General features: G+C 49.1%; 4 protein-coding genes across 4 annotated transcripts; 2 read left to right on the top strand and 2 right to left on the bottom strand.

Annotated features, from left to right (window-relative positions):
• Positions 1 to 85: 85 nt before the first annotated feature.
• N7515_001536 (uncharacterized protein) lies at positions 86 to 1,528 on the bottom strand (the record flags this gene model as incomplete). Its single annotated transcript, XM_056662280.1, has 2 exons — positions 86 to 1,334; positions 1,392 to 1,528. 2 exons carry the CDS (start codon positions 1,526 to 1,528, stop codon positions 86 to 88), a joined length of 1,386 nt encoding a protein of 461 aa, XP_056524393.1.
• A 1,676-nt stretch (positions 1,529 to 3,204) lies between these two features.
• Positions 3,205 to 3,840, bottom strand: N7515_001535 (uncharacterized protein; the record flags this gene model as incomplete). Its single annotated transcript, XM_056662279.1, has 1 exon — positions 3,205 to 3,840. One exon carries the CDS (start codon positions 3,838 to 3,840, stop codon positions 3,205 to 3,207), a length of 636 nt encoding a protein of 211 aa, XP_056524392.1.
• Positions 3,841 to 5,826: 1,986 nt separating this feature from the next.
• Positions 5,827 to 8,453, top strand: N7515_001534 (uncharacterized protein; the record flags this gene model as incomplete). The annotated part of the gene is made up of 5 exons (XM_056662278.1): positions 5,827 to 5,947; positions 6,009 to 7,022; positions 7,112 to 7,210; positions 7,343 to 7,744; positions 7,795 to 8,453. 5 exons carry the CDS (start codon positions 5,827 to 5,829, stop codon positions 8,451 to 8,453), a joined length of 2,295 nt encoding a protein of 764 aa, XP_056524391.1.
• Positions 8,454 to 8,541: 88 nt separating this feature from the next.
• On the top strand, positions 8,542 to 11,649 carry N7515_001533 (uncharacterized protein; the record flags this gene model as incomplete). Its single annotated transcript, XM_056662277.1, has 3 exons — positions 8,542 to 8,628; positions 8,891 to 10,618; positions 10,684 to 11,649. The coding sequence occupies 3 exons, from the start codon at positions 8,542 to 8,544 to the stop codon at positions 11,647 to 11,649; spliced, it is 2,781 nt and encodes a 926-aa protein (XP_056524390.1).
• Between the last annotated feature and the right edge of the window lie 233 nt (positions 11,650 to 11,882).

The following is an 11,882-nucleotide window of genomic DNA, read 5'->3' as shown; positions in this document are numbered from 1 at the left end:
ATTGTTGTATACCGAGGTCCCAGGACTGAGGTGGTGGTATCACCAAGAGGAACAAAAGACGAGCCATATAACAACCGGACTGAGGCTAAAACGGTGTATATCTGGAAGAAAACGTTGGAATCAGTCTGTGTGCCGAGGCGTCTCGCTCGCCAGGGTGCTGAACTTCCTTCCGACAAAGCAGCCTGGCAAGGCATGCAGGCCACTTCTTCTCCTTGGCTAACTGCATCGCATGATGAAGAATATGATGTCTCCTCAAATGCAGAGAGTACGGCTTCGACCGATCAGCAAACAAATAAAGACCCTCCTCCTCGAAATCCCCAAGCTGCTCCACAACTCGGAGAGTCTCGTCCTGCGCAAACGCAAAGGAAGTACCAATGATCTTGTACCTCTGCGCTATCTGATGGAGATTTGGAGAATGCCAATCCTCCGAAGTCCAAGTCGGTATCGCATTCCACGGTAGCCTCCGCTCTTTCTTGAAAGCATGCCACCATTGTTCAGCCGTGATCCGACCCTGCACTCCACTCACTGCATGGACGCACCCGGTAGTTCCCAGTGCCACATGGACCAGGGTCCGATCCACCACGACATCGATTGGGACCTCGTCGATTGTGGTCTCTTGGTTTGGGTTCTGACATCTAGTTGAGAGTCTGATCTGGCGACCTGGATGGAGCATATATGCCGCGGCACAGGCTGTTGATGGCGTCCCGTGTTTGGTTGCGAAACCGGGACAAGGATACCTATCAGCCGGTCCGAGGACCGAGGGGCGCATGATGAGGACTTTGTCTAGATTGTTGCTTTCAGATGCCTTTTGCAAGATCAATCGTTCGGATAGATGCTTTGCATATGCACATGGCCACGGGAAGTCATGCGCCTCGTATTCATCTGATGTTCCCATCTTGTGCAGTGTTTTCCATGCCTCAAGTGTACCACGATAAGAGTCTTCTTCGCTATCGAGGGGAATAAGGGGATACACTTTCTCCTCCACTGCCACGTCGGTGGACTTTTGGCATTTCCATAGATGAGAGTTGGCGTAGGCAGTAGAGAAGAACACATAACGCTCGAGCTTGGGGAACTTGAAGACATATTCCGTGAGGCACAGGCTTGGTTCTATCACTGAGTATGCTAGTTCTCTAAGGGAATTGTCAAGTTGGGTCGTGGCTGCGACGTAGAACACAACGTGTACTGTCCGCTTCAGCATCTGAAGCGTCGTCTCCGAGAGGTCCATTGTGGCAGTATTTCCCAGTTCTCCGTCAAGGACCGTGATCCGTTCGTCATGACTGAGGGCTTTAGCCATAGACGAAGGTAACATATCGTGCCATTTTGCCTTTGCCATTCTGAATGGTCACGTCAGCAAGGGTTGCTTTCAGTTGTCCTTTTGATTGCCTACTTACTCGGTGCCACCCCGGCATAGTACATACACTCGTTCCGGGGACGATTGAGAGACGAGTCGACAGAGAAGCGCAGTTCCAATAAACCCAGTCCCTCTAGTAATGAATATGATCTTTTCATTGTAGTAGTCCCAAATCATGATGTCTAGTATTGCGCGAAGCTTCTATAGATCATTTGTGGACAGATGTAAATGTATAAGGTATAAGATATGACAGGCATTTCTCGGCAACTTCCCCCGCATCATATGTAGTAGGCTGGGATAGCAGCCCTTACACTGCTTTTGTGCTGTTTGGCTAGAGTCCGACGATAACAATGAGCCCTCAGTTGGGACGCCTGCAGATCGGCAGCCAAGATGAGGGGGAGGCACGTTGTGTAACACACCAGGAGAGACATGCTTAATCAACCACTCAGACTGCTTAGGATATAAGAAGCATTGCACTTCGTATGGCCGATGGGAGATTGCCATTGCTGACGAGGTCACTCATATTCAAGGGCTTGGGAAGGGCTCGTACAGGTGCCGCCACTCGTCGCACTCGATGGGTGAAATCCATGTCATAATGACTCGATACTGCATGTCAATCAAGTTGATCTTCCGAGATTGATTGATTAATGCTTTTCTTCAGTCCAGTTCTATTCATGTGCAAGAAGGCTCGTGTAGTGTGGCTTGGAATCCACGCGGCTTTCTGAATTAGAAGGTGAGCTGTAATCGATCACATGCTAATCGCTTCATGTATCTCGCCAACCCCCTCCGTTCGAGTTCTATAGGGTGTCTCAGGTCACACAAGATCGTATTTCATGATACGAAACACGCAGATATAAACTCTACGTCCCTTGACTTCCTCTCTTTTCAGCCGTGATAGATACCCATTCTATCGCCCTCGCACGGACAGCAAAGCAATGTATCAAGTCTAGCCTAAGCTTTCCAAGAAGCCAGTTAACCCGAGACGAAGAATTTCCAGCCAATAGTGGGCCAGAGTTAGACTATCAGAACATGACAGCCGTCAGTGTGCCACACTTGGCATCACACGATTTTCCCGACTGACCCTGCAGCGGAGCCTCCCGTTCTTCAGTTGTTTCTAAACGGCGCTTTGGCCTCATGGGGCATGGCTCAGCCCTGTCCTACACTGGGTATCCATCTAGAACAACCAATCATATCCATGTACTGCGTATGTGGCTGCAAGAGAAAATGAGAAACTTTCAGCAACAGAAGACCGACTTCGCTTCCGAGCGACTTCAAGTGTTTACCAGGATTGGTTCATATCATGACTACCACGGGGGTTGAAATTTGTTGAAATCCAGTAGTATCTAGTGTCTTGGAAGAAATGGCGTGCATGAGTTGATGAGTTCGGGGCGTTGTGTGTCGAGGAAACCGCCCCAATCCGCACCGCAGAAGCCCCGGAGCTGCAGTTCCGTCCCCGTGAGTGTGAGGGCATGGTCACAGGTGTGGACAAGGTAGCGAAGTACACGATCTGCGGTCGAGAGGTGGGTAGCGTTGGGCTTTGCCTGGAATCAGCTGAGGAGTGAGATGGGAAAAGCTGTGTCGACAAGTGTGTATAGCATCAAGTACATGAGGGAAGCGACGAAGCTCTGGTACATCTCCAATAGCCGTCTCGCTGGGGTGTGGCTCGTCGGCCGGTTGGAGATTCACTCTGTGGTCGAATGGTGTAAGGACTGCAACTGGATCGGCCATACCAAATTTGTGAAATGTAGCCGGATTGGCAAAGTTTGAGTATGTGTTTGGTTCTGTCGCGCACGATTTGCATGCCAAAGTAGTATTTCGCTGCGCCCATGTTAGAAATTTGGATTCGATTCTCATCATCCACGATACACCCCAGGACAAAAATCACTTATCTTGTCCCAGGACAAACTCATTTCAGCACCGTCGCCCATCATGCTCCAAAGATCCCATAACGCGCGCGACCAACACTTCATCCATCCCAGAAACTCGTCTTCGTCACCCTCGTCGATTATCGGCCACGCTTCCACAACCTTCACGTACCGTACGGTCTTATCTCGAACGTACTGTGTTTCCTGGTCTAGAGCCTCCGCTGATGTACCTAGTAGCGTCTGGAGGCATTCCTCATCGATGACGATACACATTCGATACTTATTGAATTTATCACGCTGGCCCTGTACATCTACCCACTCCTCAAAGCGAGCGCGAATCGAATCGATTGATACCCCATCGAGCTGCATCGCATCTTCGATAACAGTAAGGCTGTGTTGGGCCCATATTCCCTGGTAGATCGCGGGATCTCCCCCAGTACTTGCATATTCTGCTGCTTCTGCAAAGAATGATTTTCTGATGCAGGCTTCGAGATAGTTGAACACGGTGGAGAAGTGTGCGTCAGATACAGAGGAGTAGGTAGTACGATAAATAACATATCCCCAGCTCGGGTGGACTCTGAGGTTGTGAAACAGCTCCCATGTGGTATCTGGAGGGCGAGCCATATTGTGGGAGACGAGTGCGAAGCATGGAATTGAGTAAACCAACAGTCGAGAGCGTCGAAGACCCTCAACGATAGGAAGCGTTAGAGTCAAGAAGTTGAATGGGAGAGAGTAAGCCAGTATGTTGCGCCCTCTTTCAACCAGGAGAAAATCTCAGGAGGTCTTAGGGGAGGCCAGGAGATGGGAAGGATAAAGGGTTTACCAAACAAGACAAACATTGCGATGGTGGCGTACAGCCACGTTCTGAATGTGTACGGTAAGGTAAGGCAGCCTTCGGATACAGTGACTGCTCAAAAGTTTTAACATCGGCCCCATACGGGAATCAATACAGACACCACACGTTTTATTTTAATAGCGGCAGGGAATTGCTAGGGACACCATGCGTTTTGCTAACCGCAGGGAATTGATAACTAGGGACACAGCAGATTTGGCTAACGTAAATTCACAAGCGAGTGGCCCGGTCCGAAACACCATAGTAAAGGCCATAACTTACAACCCAATATCTCAGCTACGGCAGTTTACAGGGCTCAAGGGATCAAAACAAATTCTGAGGTGCCGGTTTTGGATTAGTCATTCTTGTATTTTACACCCAGCTATACCGAGTGAATACATGTCAACGGGCTGACCATCACCTGTCGGTGGAGATTTCTTTGCGACCGACTCTCCTCTTCCTTTATTACGCAACGATTCAACCAACACATTATTACTTCAACATACTCAGACCACGCTGATGGCCGAGCTATGCTCATATGACCTACCTAACCAAGTAAATATGGTTGACAGTGTGGTCGGTGATACCTAGATGTAAGATCCATGCTGTAGGCCAAGGTTGCTTTGCATCGTAGCATAAGCCTTGATTCGCCAGTTGACAGATCATTGATTCGCCAGTTGACAGAACCTTCATGCTGTATACCTAGACTAGTCCTTGACTCCTTGTAAACGGCAGTCACTGCACCGGTAGTACCTAGCATTGGAAGCTGCTAGGTTCGTGAAGATACTGTGTAAAACTGTGTGTGGAACTCGATAAGTACCTAGGTACCAGGCTTTCTTGAGCGGGAACCATCCAACCCCCCATGCGCGTGCGTCCAGAGCCCGGTGGTTGGAGTACCTAACCTAAAGATAGTTATATCAGTGGACCGCCCTACCTACCTACGGCAACACAGCATCCATCCACTAAGGTGAAGTCATAGAATATTTTGAGTCGGGAGATAAATAATTATTAATTGATTCAGGACTCCAAGATTCCCTATCTGTCGGCACAATCACTCAATGGAGCAGGTATTTTTTCCGCAATGATCGAAAATGTTCCAACCTATGCATGAGTAGGATGAGTGTTGAGCATTGGTAAGAGATGATAATTTTACAACATAGGTAATGGCGGTAAAGACCGCGGTGAAGGATTCACTATGGGCAGAATTGTTTTGATCCCTTGAGCCCTGTAAACTGCCGTAATCTCAGCAACCATATCTATTACAACCAATGAGGGGTGTTACCACCTTGGAACAGTACCATGATAACCTTACTAATGTTCTGCCGGGCAGAAAAGAGTTATGTCGTAGTGGTCCGATTCGTCGCCCATACCAGTGGCGGTTGCGGCTTTCTTCCATCACGTCTGTACCGCTGTTTTCGAAGGTTTGTTAGCTAGCGGTCGCAATCACACCGGGATTCTTGGAGACGTTTCGAATCATTATGGAGTAGTGGAGACGAATGGCAGAGGCATGTTGCATTTACATGCTATGGTGTGGTTACGAGGCAATCTTGCTTTTAGTACTCTACGGAGCCGTGTTCTCTCCGACTCAGTGTTTGCTGACAGTGTGATCCGGTATCTGGAAAAGATTATCATCCATCCAGTGCGTAGATGAGAGTATTTCCAATGATTCGGAGGTGAATCTTCCAGCTACCGGCCCGTCTGCTTGCGATCCAGAATCGGACCATGAATTCCACCTCAGACTTGCGCATGATAGCAACCTTGTTGCTCGATCGAAACAAATGCACTCTAAAAACCACTTCGCCACTTGCTTCAAATACCGCGCGAATGTCCGGACCGGAAACTCTTGTCGATTTGGCATGCCTCGAGAACTAGTGCCATTTTCTAAAATTGACGACGTTGGTGTTATTCACCTTTCCCGAAATAATCCTTGGATTAACCCGTGGAATCCCCCCATCGCCAGTTGCCTCCGTTCAAACCACGACATTTCATGGATTTTCGAAATCCCTGGCTCTAACCTACTACATCACCAACTACGCGACGAAAGACGATGTATCTCCGTGGCAGATGGTAGCAAAGGCAGCCTTGTTGCGTCAAGCCATCGATAAAGGCCGCATTGCTGATCCGCCAACCGCAACTGATCTTCGTCTCAGAGAAAGAGGAATGGATAACTTCGGGCTCCGTTGCTTCAATAGCCTCGCCCACGACCGCGAAGTTAGCGGTGTTCAAGTCGCCAGCACTCTCCTCCATCTTCCGAGTTACTATATTCTAAACTCTAAATTCATCCGCGTCAACCTTTGGTGGTTACGACGATATGTGCGCGCCTTTCAACCTCCAGAAGCGGCCACTGCATTTCACCCGCATGATACTGTGCCAGATGAGCCTTGCACATTCCGCACAGGGGACACAGTGTCCGTGAGCATGTTCAATAATTATAAGTGGCGGGGCGTCCGTCTTGCCTCATTCTCATTCTTCGAGTACTGCATGCTCGTCCAGATAAGGAGCAAACAAGGTACTCTTCCAGATAACTTTGAGTTTGATCCTTCCCATCCTAAATGCAGCACTTCCGTGGAGCGCGTCGCGCGTTCAAAATCCCAAATAGCGACAGTCATATTCAATGGCCAGCTTACTCAATTTCAGACTGCGGAAGACTCCGTTCCTGGCGGTTACCCGACAACCGACGCTATATTGAATGATCTCTCCGAGATCTTCCTCGGTCTTTTCGTCCCTTGGGAGAAATTGCCTGATCTCTTCCGTCGACATGCTGCTCTGTCAAATATTTACTCTCATGTCTGGGCCTTGGTCAAGCCGACACTTGCTCCACATAACCAAGAATTCGCTGCAAACATTGAGCTTTTTCGGAAGTCCAAGGAGGACTGCCAGGTTGATGCTATATTGCGCCAGTCTGAACACCGACATGCAGAAGTTTTGGACCGCTATGTTGATCAGCTAGATCAGGCTGATCTGGGATCGGATAGTGAGCAGAATGGCGATAATATCATCGCTCCTGAAAATTAGAGGTTCACTGCCGAGACTCTGATTGCCGCCTACTACACTGTTGCCAAGATCTGGAACCGCGATTGTTTCGTCGCTTCAAAGCGCACACCGATATGGCCGATTTCCGCCGAGCGCCCATTTCTGCGCAAATGGACCTGGTACCTAAGGGTATACAATCGTTCCACTCTCGTCAAGCCTCGGATTTAATTTTTCTTCCGTACGCGACCCTGCGCGATTGGGAAGATTGCCTCACAAGCCATAAAAAGCCCTTTCAAGGTAACTGTCCACGTCGATTTACAGGCTCGTCTGTGCGACTGCATGACTTTGACCTGGATGGTGAAGATGGCGTGCTCCAACCTGTACTGACCGATAACGTCATATCAAATGGAACACCAACACTACTTGCTCAACTCGGGAACAATCCAACTCCCGAGTCTCTGATTGCAAAGGTCACTGAAAATATCCCGCTGAATTCGAAGCAACACCTTGTGGTACGCAGGTTACTATCTGACGTTCTATCGTGGGCTGATTATCCATATGATTCATCTCGGCGCGATCAACTCCTTCTCTGCATAACGGGTGAGGGTGGTACAGGTAAAACCCAGATACCTAAAGCCATTGAAGCTGCTCTAGATGTTCTTGGTCGAAAACATGAGCTCATGCTCACGGCCCCAACGGGTGCTGCCGCAGACAACTTAGGCGGTAATACGTATCATACTTCCCTGGGCATCAATCTTTCCTACAAGCAGCAGTCACCGCCCGCGTCAGAAAACTATGGGCACGAAAGACAATCTTGGTGATTGACGAAATGAGCATGATCGATCTGAAAATGTTAAGTGTCATCAATGACCAATGCAAAGCCGCTCGATCACTCCCCCGATCGTCTCCCGACCTTTTCGGTGGCCTTCCGGTCGTGATTCTCATAGGTGATTTCTTTCAGTTTCCTCCGGTTCGTGGTCCACCATTGTGGAAGAATCCAAGATATGGCAACGACGAAGATGCCGCCGGTCGACTGATCTGGCACCGATTTCAAAACGTCATCATTCTAGACGAGCAGATGAGGCAGTTAGAGAATCCTTCATTTTGCGACTTCCTGGCCCGCACAAGACGTGCAGCTTTGACCGAAGACGACGCAATCCGCCTTAATTCCAGGGTCATCCACTCACTTACAGATCCTGTTTCGGAGGATGCCACTGTCGTAGTCGAATTAAACGCCCTTCGGCATCCAGTCAATCGCATTCGTATCGAGGATTTTGCTCGAAAGAGGTCTCAAAGAATTTACCTATTCGCTGCTATTCACTCGAGAACCAAGTCGACTGGTCCCACGAATCTTCGACTGCAAGCCCATGACTTGCTGCTCCCAAGATCAAGAGATGGTGAAGGAAAGATGCCCGAGATGTGGCGAAACTAGAATAACACGAGTTCAACCGCTCACCTTCCCATCTGTAATAATACTAGTTATGTAATGCCATTGCAACTCCCGACTGTGAATTACGCAAATGGATTCTAACAATAGTCGCATGGCTATCATTTCTCACCCGGAGTACTCCGTGTCTTATGAGAATGGCCAGCAGAAAGGCAGCGATGTAAACTTGAAGTTCTGTACACGCCAGGCAGGAATTAGTCGCCTGTTAGATAGCACTCGTTTCTTCCAATCTCAAGCTAATCCAGAACGACCAATTTCTGTGTCGGAGGCGAGCCTCCTCAGGCTCCCCAGAATATTGTTCACTTGCTCAGCTTGATCGCCCGTTCGCACCGCCCAGAATCTGAGCATCTCCTTCGCCCATTTCTCTACCCACTTGCGGACCTCTGCCGCCGTGGATTTCAGGCTATCTCGGATCCATTCAGGGAGTTGGCTCGATTGTCCTCGCTGATGCTATCATTGCTAACACACCCAACGGCATTCTCACCTCCCTGTATGCTCAGAACTCGACCTCTCTTCTCCTGCAGAATGTTGGTTTTTTTAACGTCAAAGATGCCGTCGTTGACTCTGCCCAGAACAAAGTCCTTTTGGCTGGTGGCAACGAAGTCCTCAAAGATTCTTGGGGCTTCGGCATGGTGAACGATGCCAGCGGTGCCGGTTCATTCGTTGATGGTCAGGATATTCCCACCATGAACCGAACGGAAGCGATAGTCGGTATTCAATCATACGTTAAACCTAATCTGTTTACTCGTCGTCGTCCCCAATACGAGGACCTCCGGACAGATCAAGTTATCAACGTGAAGAAAATGGGTGCCAAAGGCGATGGCAGCACTGACGACACAGCGATCCTCAATTACGCCTTCTCTTTCGCTGCGAATCTCTCATCTGTTGTGTACATTCCTTACGGAATTTATAAGATCCAAGACACCTTGCACATTCCTGTTGGCTCGCGGATAGTTGGACAGGCCTGGTCCCAGATCATGGCGGTTGGAGATAAATTTGCCGATGTTGACAATCCTCGTGTTGCCGTCAAGGTTGGCTACTCCGGGGATGTTGGCATTGTTGAGATTCAAGATCTACTTTTCACCGTGTCCGGTCCCACGGCTGGAGTTGTCTTGGTGGAATGGAATGTTGAACAATCTGTGAAAGGTTCTGCCGCAATGTGGGACTCGCACATCCGTATTGGGGGTGCAGCCGGATCCAACATGCAAAAGGCACAATGTCCGAAAAAGACTGGCCAAGTCAACAAAGACTGCATAGCAGCTTCGCTCCTGCTTCACCTCACTTCTAAATCCACGGCTTATCTTGAAAACATTTGGGTTTGGGTGGCCGATCATGATCTAGATGTTGCTTCTCAGGATCAGCTTGACGTCTATGCAGCCCGTGGAATTTTGATCGAGAGCCAGTTGGCATGGCTTTACGGCACGGCATCTGAGCACAGCACACTTTATCAGTATCAGTTGTCCGGGGCAAAGAACATCTTGATGGCTATGATTCAAACAGAATCGCCGTATTATCAGCCCGTACCTCCAGCCCCTGGTCCTTTCACCCCCGGCACCTTTGCAAACGACCCACGATTTGAAGATCGCGAGCCCAATTCGGCTTTGTGTGCAGTCTCCTGGGCAGTCAGAATCATTGACTCATCCTCCGTTTGGATCTTGGGGAGTGGTATTTACAGCTGGTTCTCGGACTACTCCCAGGACTGTGTTGGCACAAATAACTGTCAGCAGCGGGCATTTGGAATCGAGCAAAGCTTTGACATCTGGATCTACAACCTTTGCACCAAGGCCATTGTGGAAATGATTACACCTTTCAAGGGCATTCCCACTTATGCCAAGGACAACATCAACGGATATCTCTCCTCCATTCTCACCTGGCTCGGTGGCACGAACCAGACAGCGGGTGAGCGCGAGTTCGAAGGATTCGGTATCTACAGCTCGACCGCACTGGATGGTGTCAATTTTTCGATGAGCTGCAAGACATCCTTGATGGATCGAATCAAATGCGACCCGATGTTGAGCACCATGATGATGGCGACTTACCACGGGTCTCTCTACAACGAGACGCTCACTGAGTCGCTTTGCGATCCCAGTTGCGGCAAGAGTCTCGGCCAATGGTTTCATTCCGTGCAGCAGAATTGTGCTGAATACAATGTCAGTGGGGCACCGCTCGAGATGTATGGCGGGCGTATGTGGGCCGCGTACAACGAAACATGTAGCAAAACGGTATGCCTAAGAATTCCTCTATATTGCTTCAATTCTCATCCGTGTATTTTGAGACAGACATCATCGATAGCTTCACGCTGGTTTCGAAGACAGAGGACATGCCTCGGAATGAAGCATGCTCTTATTGCTACACAGAGCGTCTCCAAATGATGCAGCGCACACCCTATTCTGGTTATGATGACTACTATCAGGGTGTTCTCCAAACCATCAACAAGCGCTGCGGACTAAATGCACCAACCGACGTTCTCAAGATTCCGCGAGATGCCCCCGTTAAAGAAGATACCTTCTGCTTGTCAGACTCTTTCTACACTACTGTGGAAGATGATACGTGTACTTCTATCGCAAAAGCAAACAAGGTTTCCTCGGCTGCCTTGTACATGGGTAACCAGGATCTCATCTTAGACTGTTCCTCACTCTCAGCCGGTCTAAAGCTATGTCTCCCACTTTCCTGCAACGCAACCTACTCCATCGAGCCAGCCGACAATTGTACAACTATTGAGTACGCGTACTCCCTTAAATCCGGCGACGTGCGAAAATACAACCCCTGGGTCTCCTACGACTGCGATAATCTACAAGTAGCGGGCAAGATCTACGGCACAAATATTTGTCTATCTCTGCAAGGCGGCGAGCATAGTGGCAATAGCGCCAACGATGGCTCGACCACACCATCGCCATCCGATGTATACGTTTACAATGCAGTGCCTCCGCCTTCTAATGCCACACTGGCAGAGGGGACGACGCAGAACTGTGGGAAATGGCACGAAGCCATGACTGGGGATAGTTGTGTGGGCATATGTGGCCAATATGGCATCACTCATGCAGTCTTTGTCATGGTGAATCCCTCTTTGGACTCAACTCATTGCTCGAACACTCTGCAAGCCGGCAAAACTTATTGTGCGGGCCCAACGTACTCGTGGAACCAGACCGATGGCAGCAACTCCCCGGCATTGTCCATCTAATTCGTTCGTAAGATTTTCTTTCATGTACTACATTCAATAGTCAAAAATTGAAATATCTAAAAGGCAAAGTAAAACTTACATCATTGATATCTTGTGAGCACTTCGCATAGAGACTTCGCTAACTGCTTTCCGGTGAAGCTGACACCACCAATACTCGTGTCAACTGCCGAATTTCTTGACGTTAGAATTGTCAAGTATCCACTCGAGGAATAGCATAACATCTTCTTTCCGAG

This window comes from Penicillium bovifimosum, assembly GCF_028826915.1.
Source record: "Penicillium bovifimosum strain IBT 22155 chromosome Unknown utg000002l_segment0_segment0, whole genome shotgun sequence".
Lineage (NCBI taxonomy): Eukaryota > Fungi > Ascomycota > Eurotiomycetes > Eurotiales > Aspergillaceae > Penicillium > Penicillium bovifimosum.
Note: the sequence above shows the minus strand (reverse complement) of the source record. Positions and strands in the feature narration are given on the sequence as shown.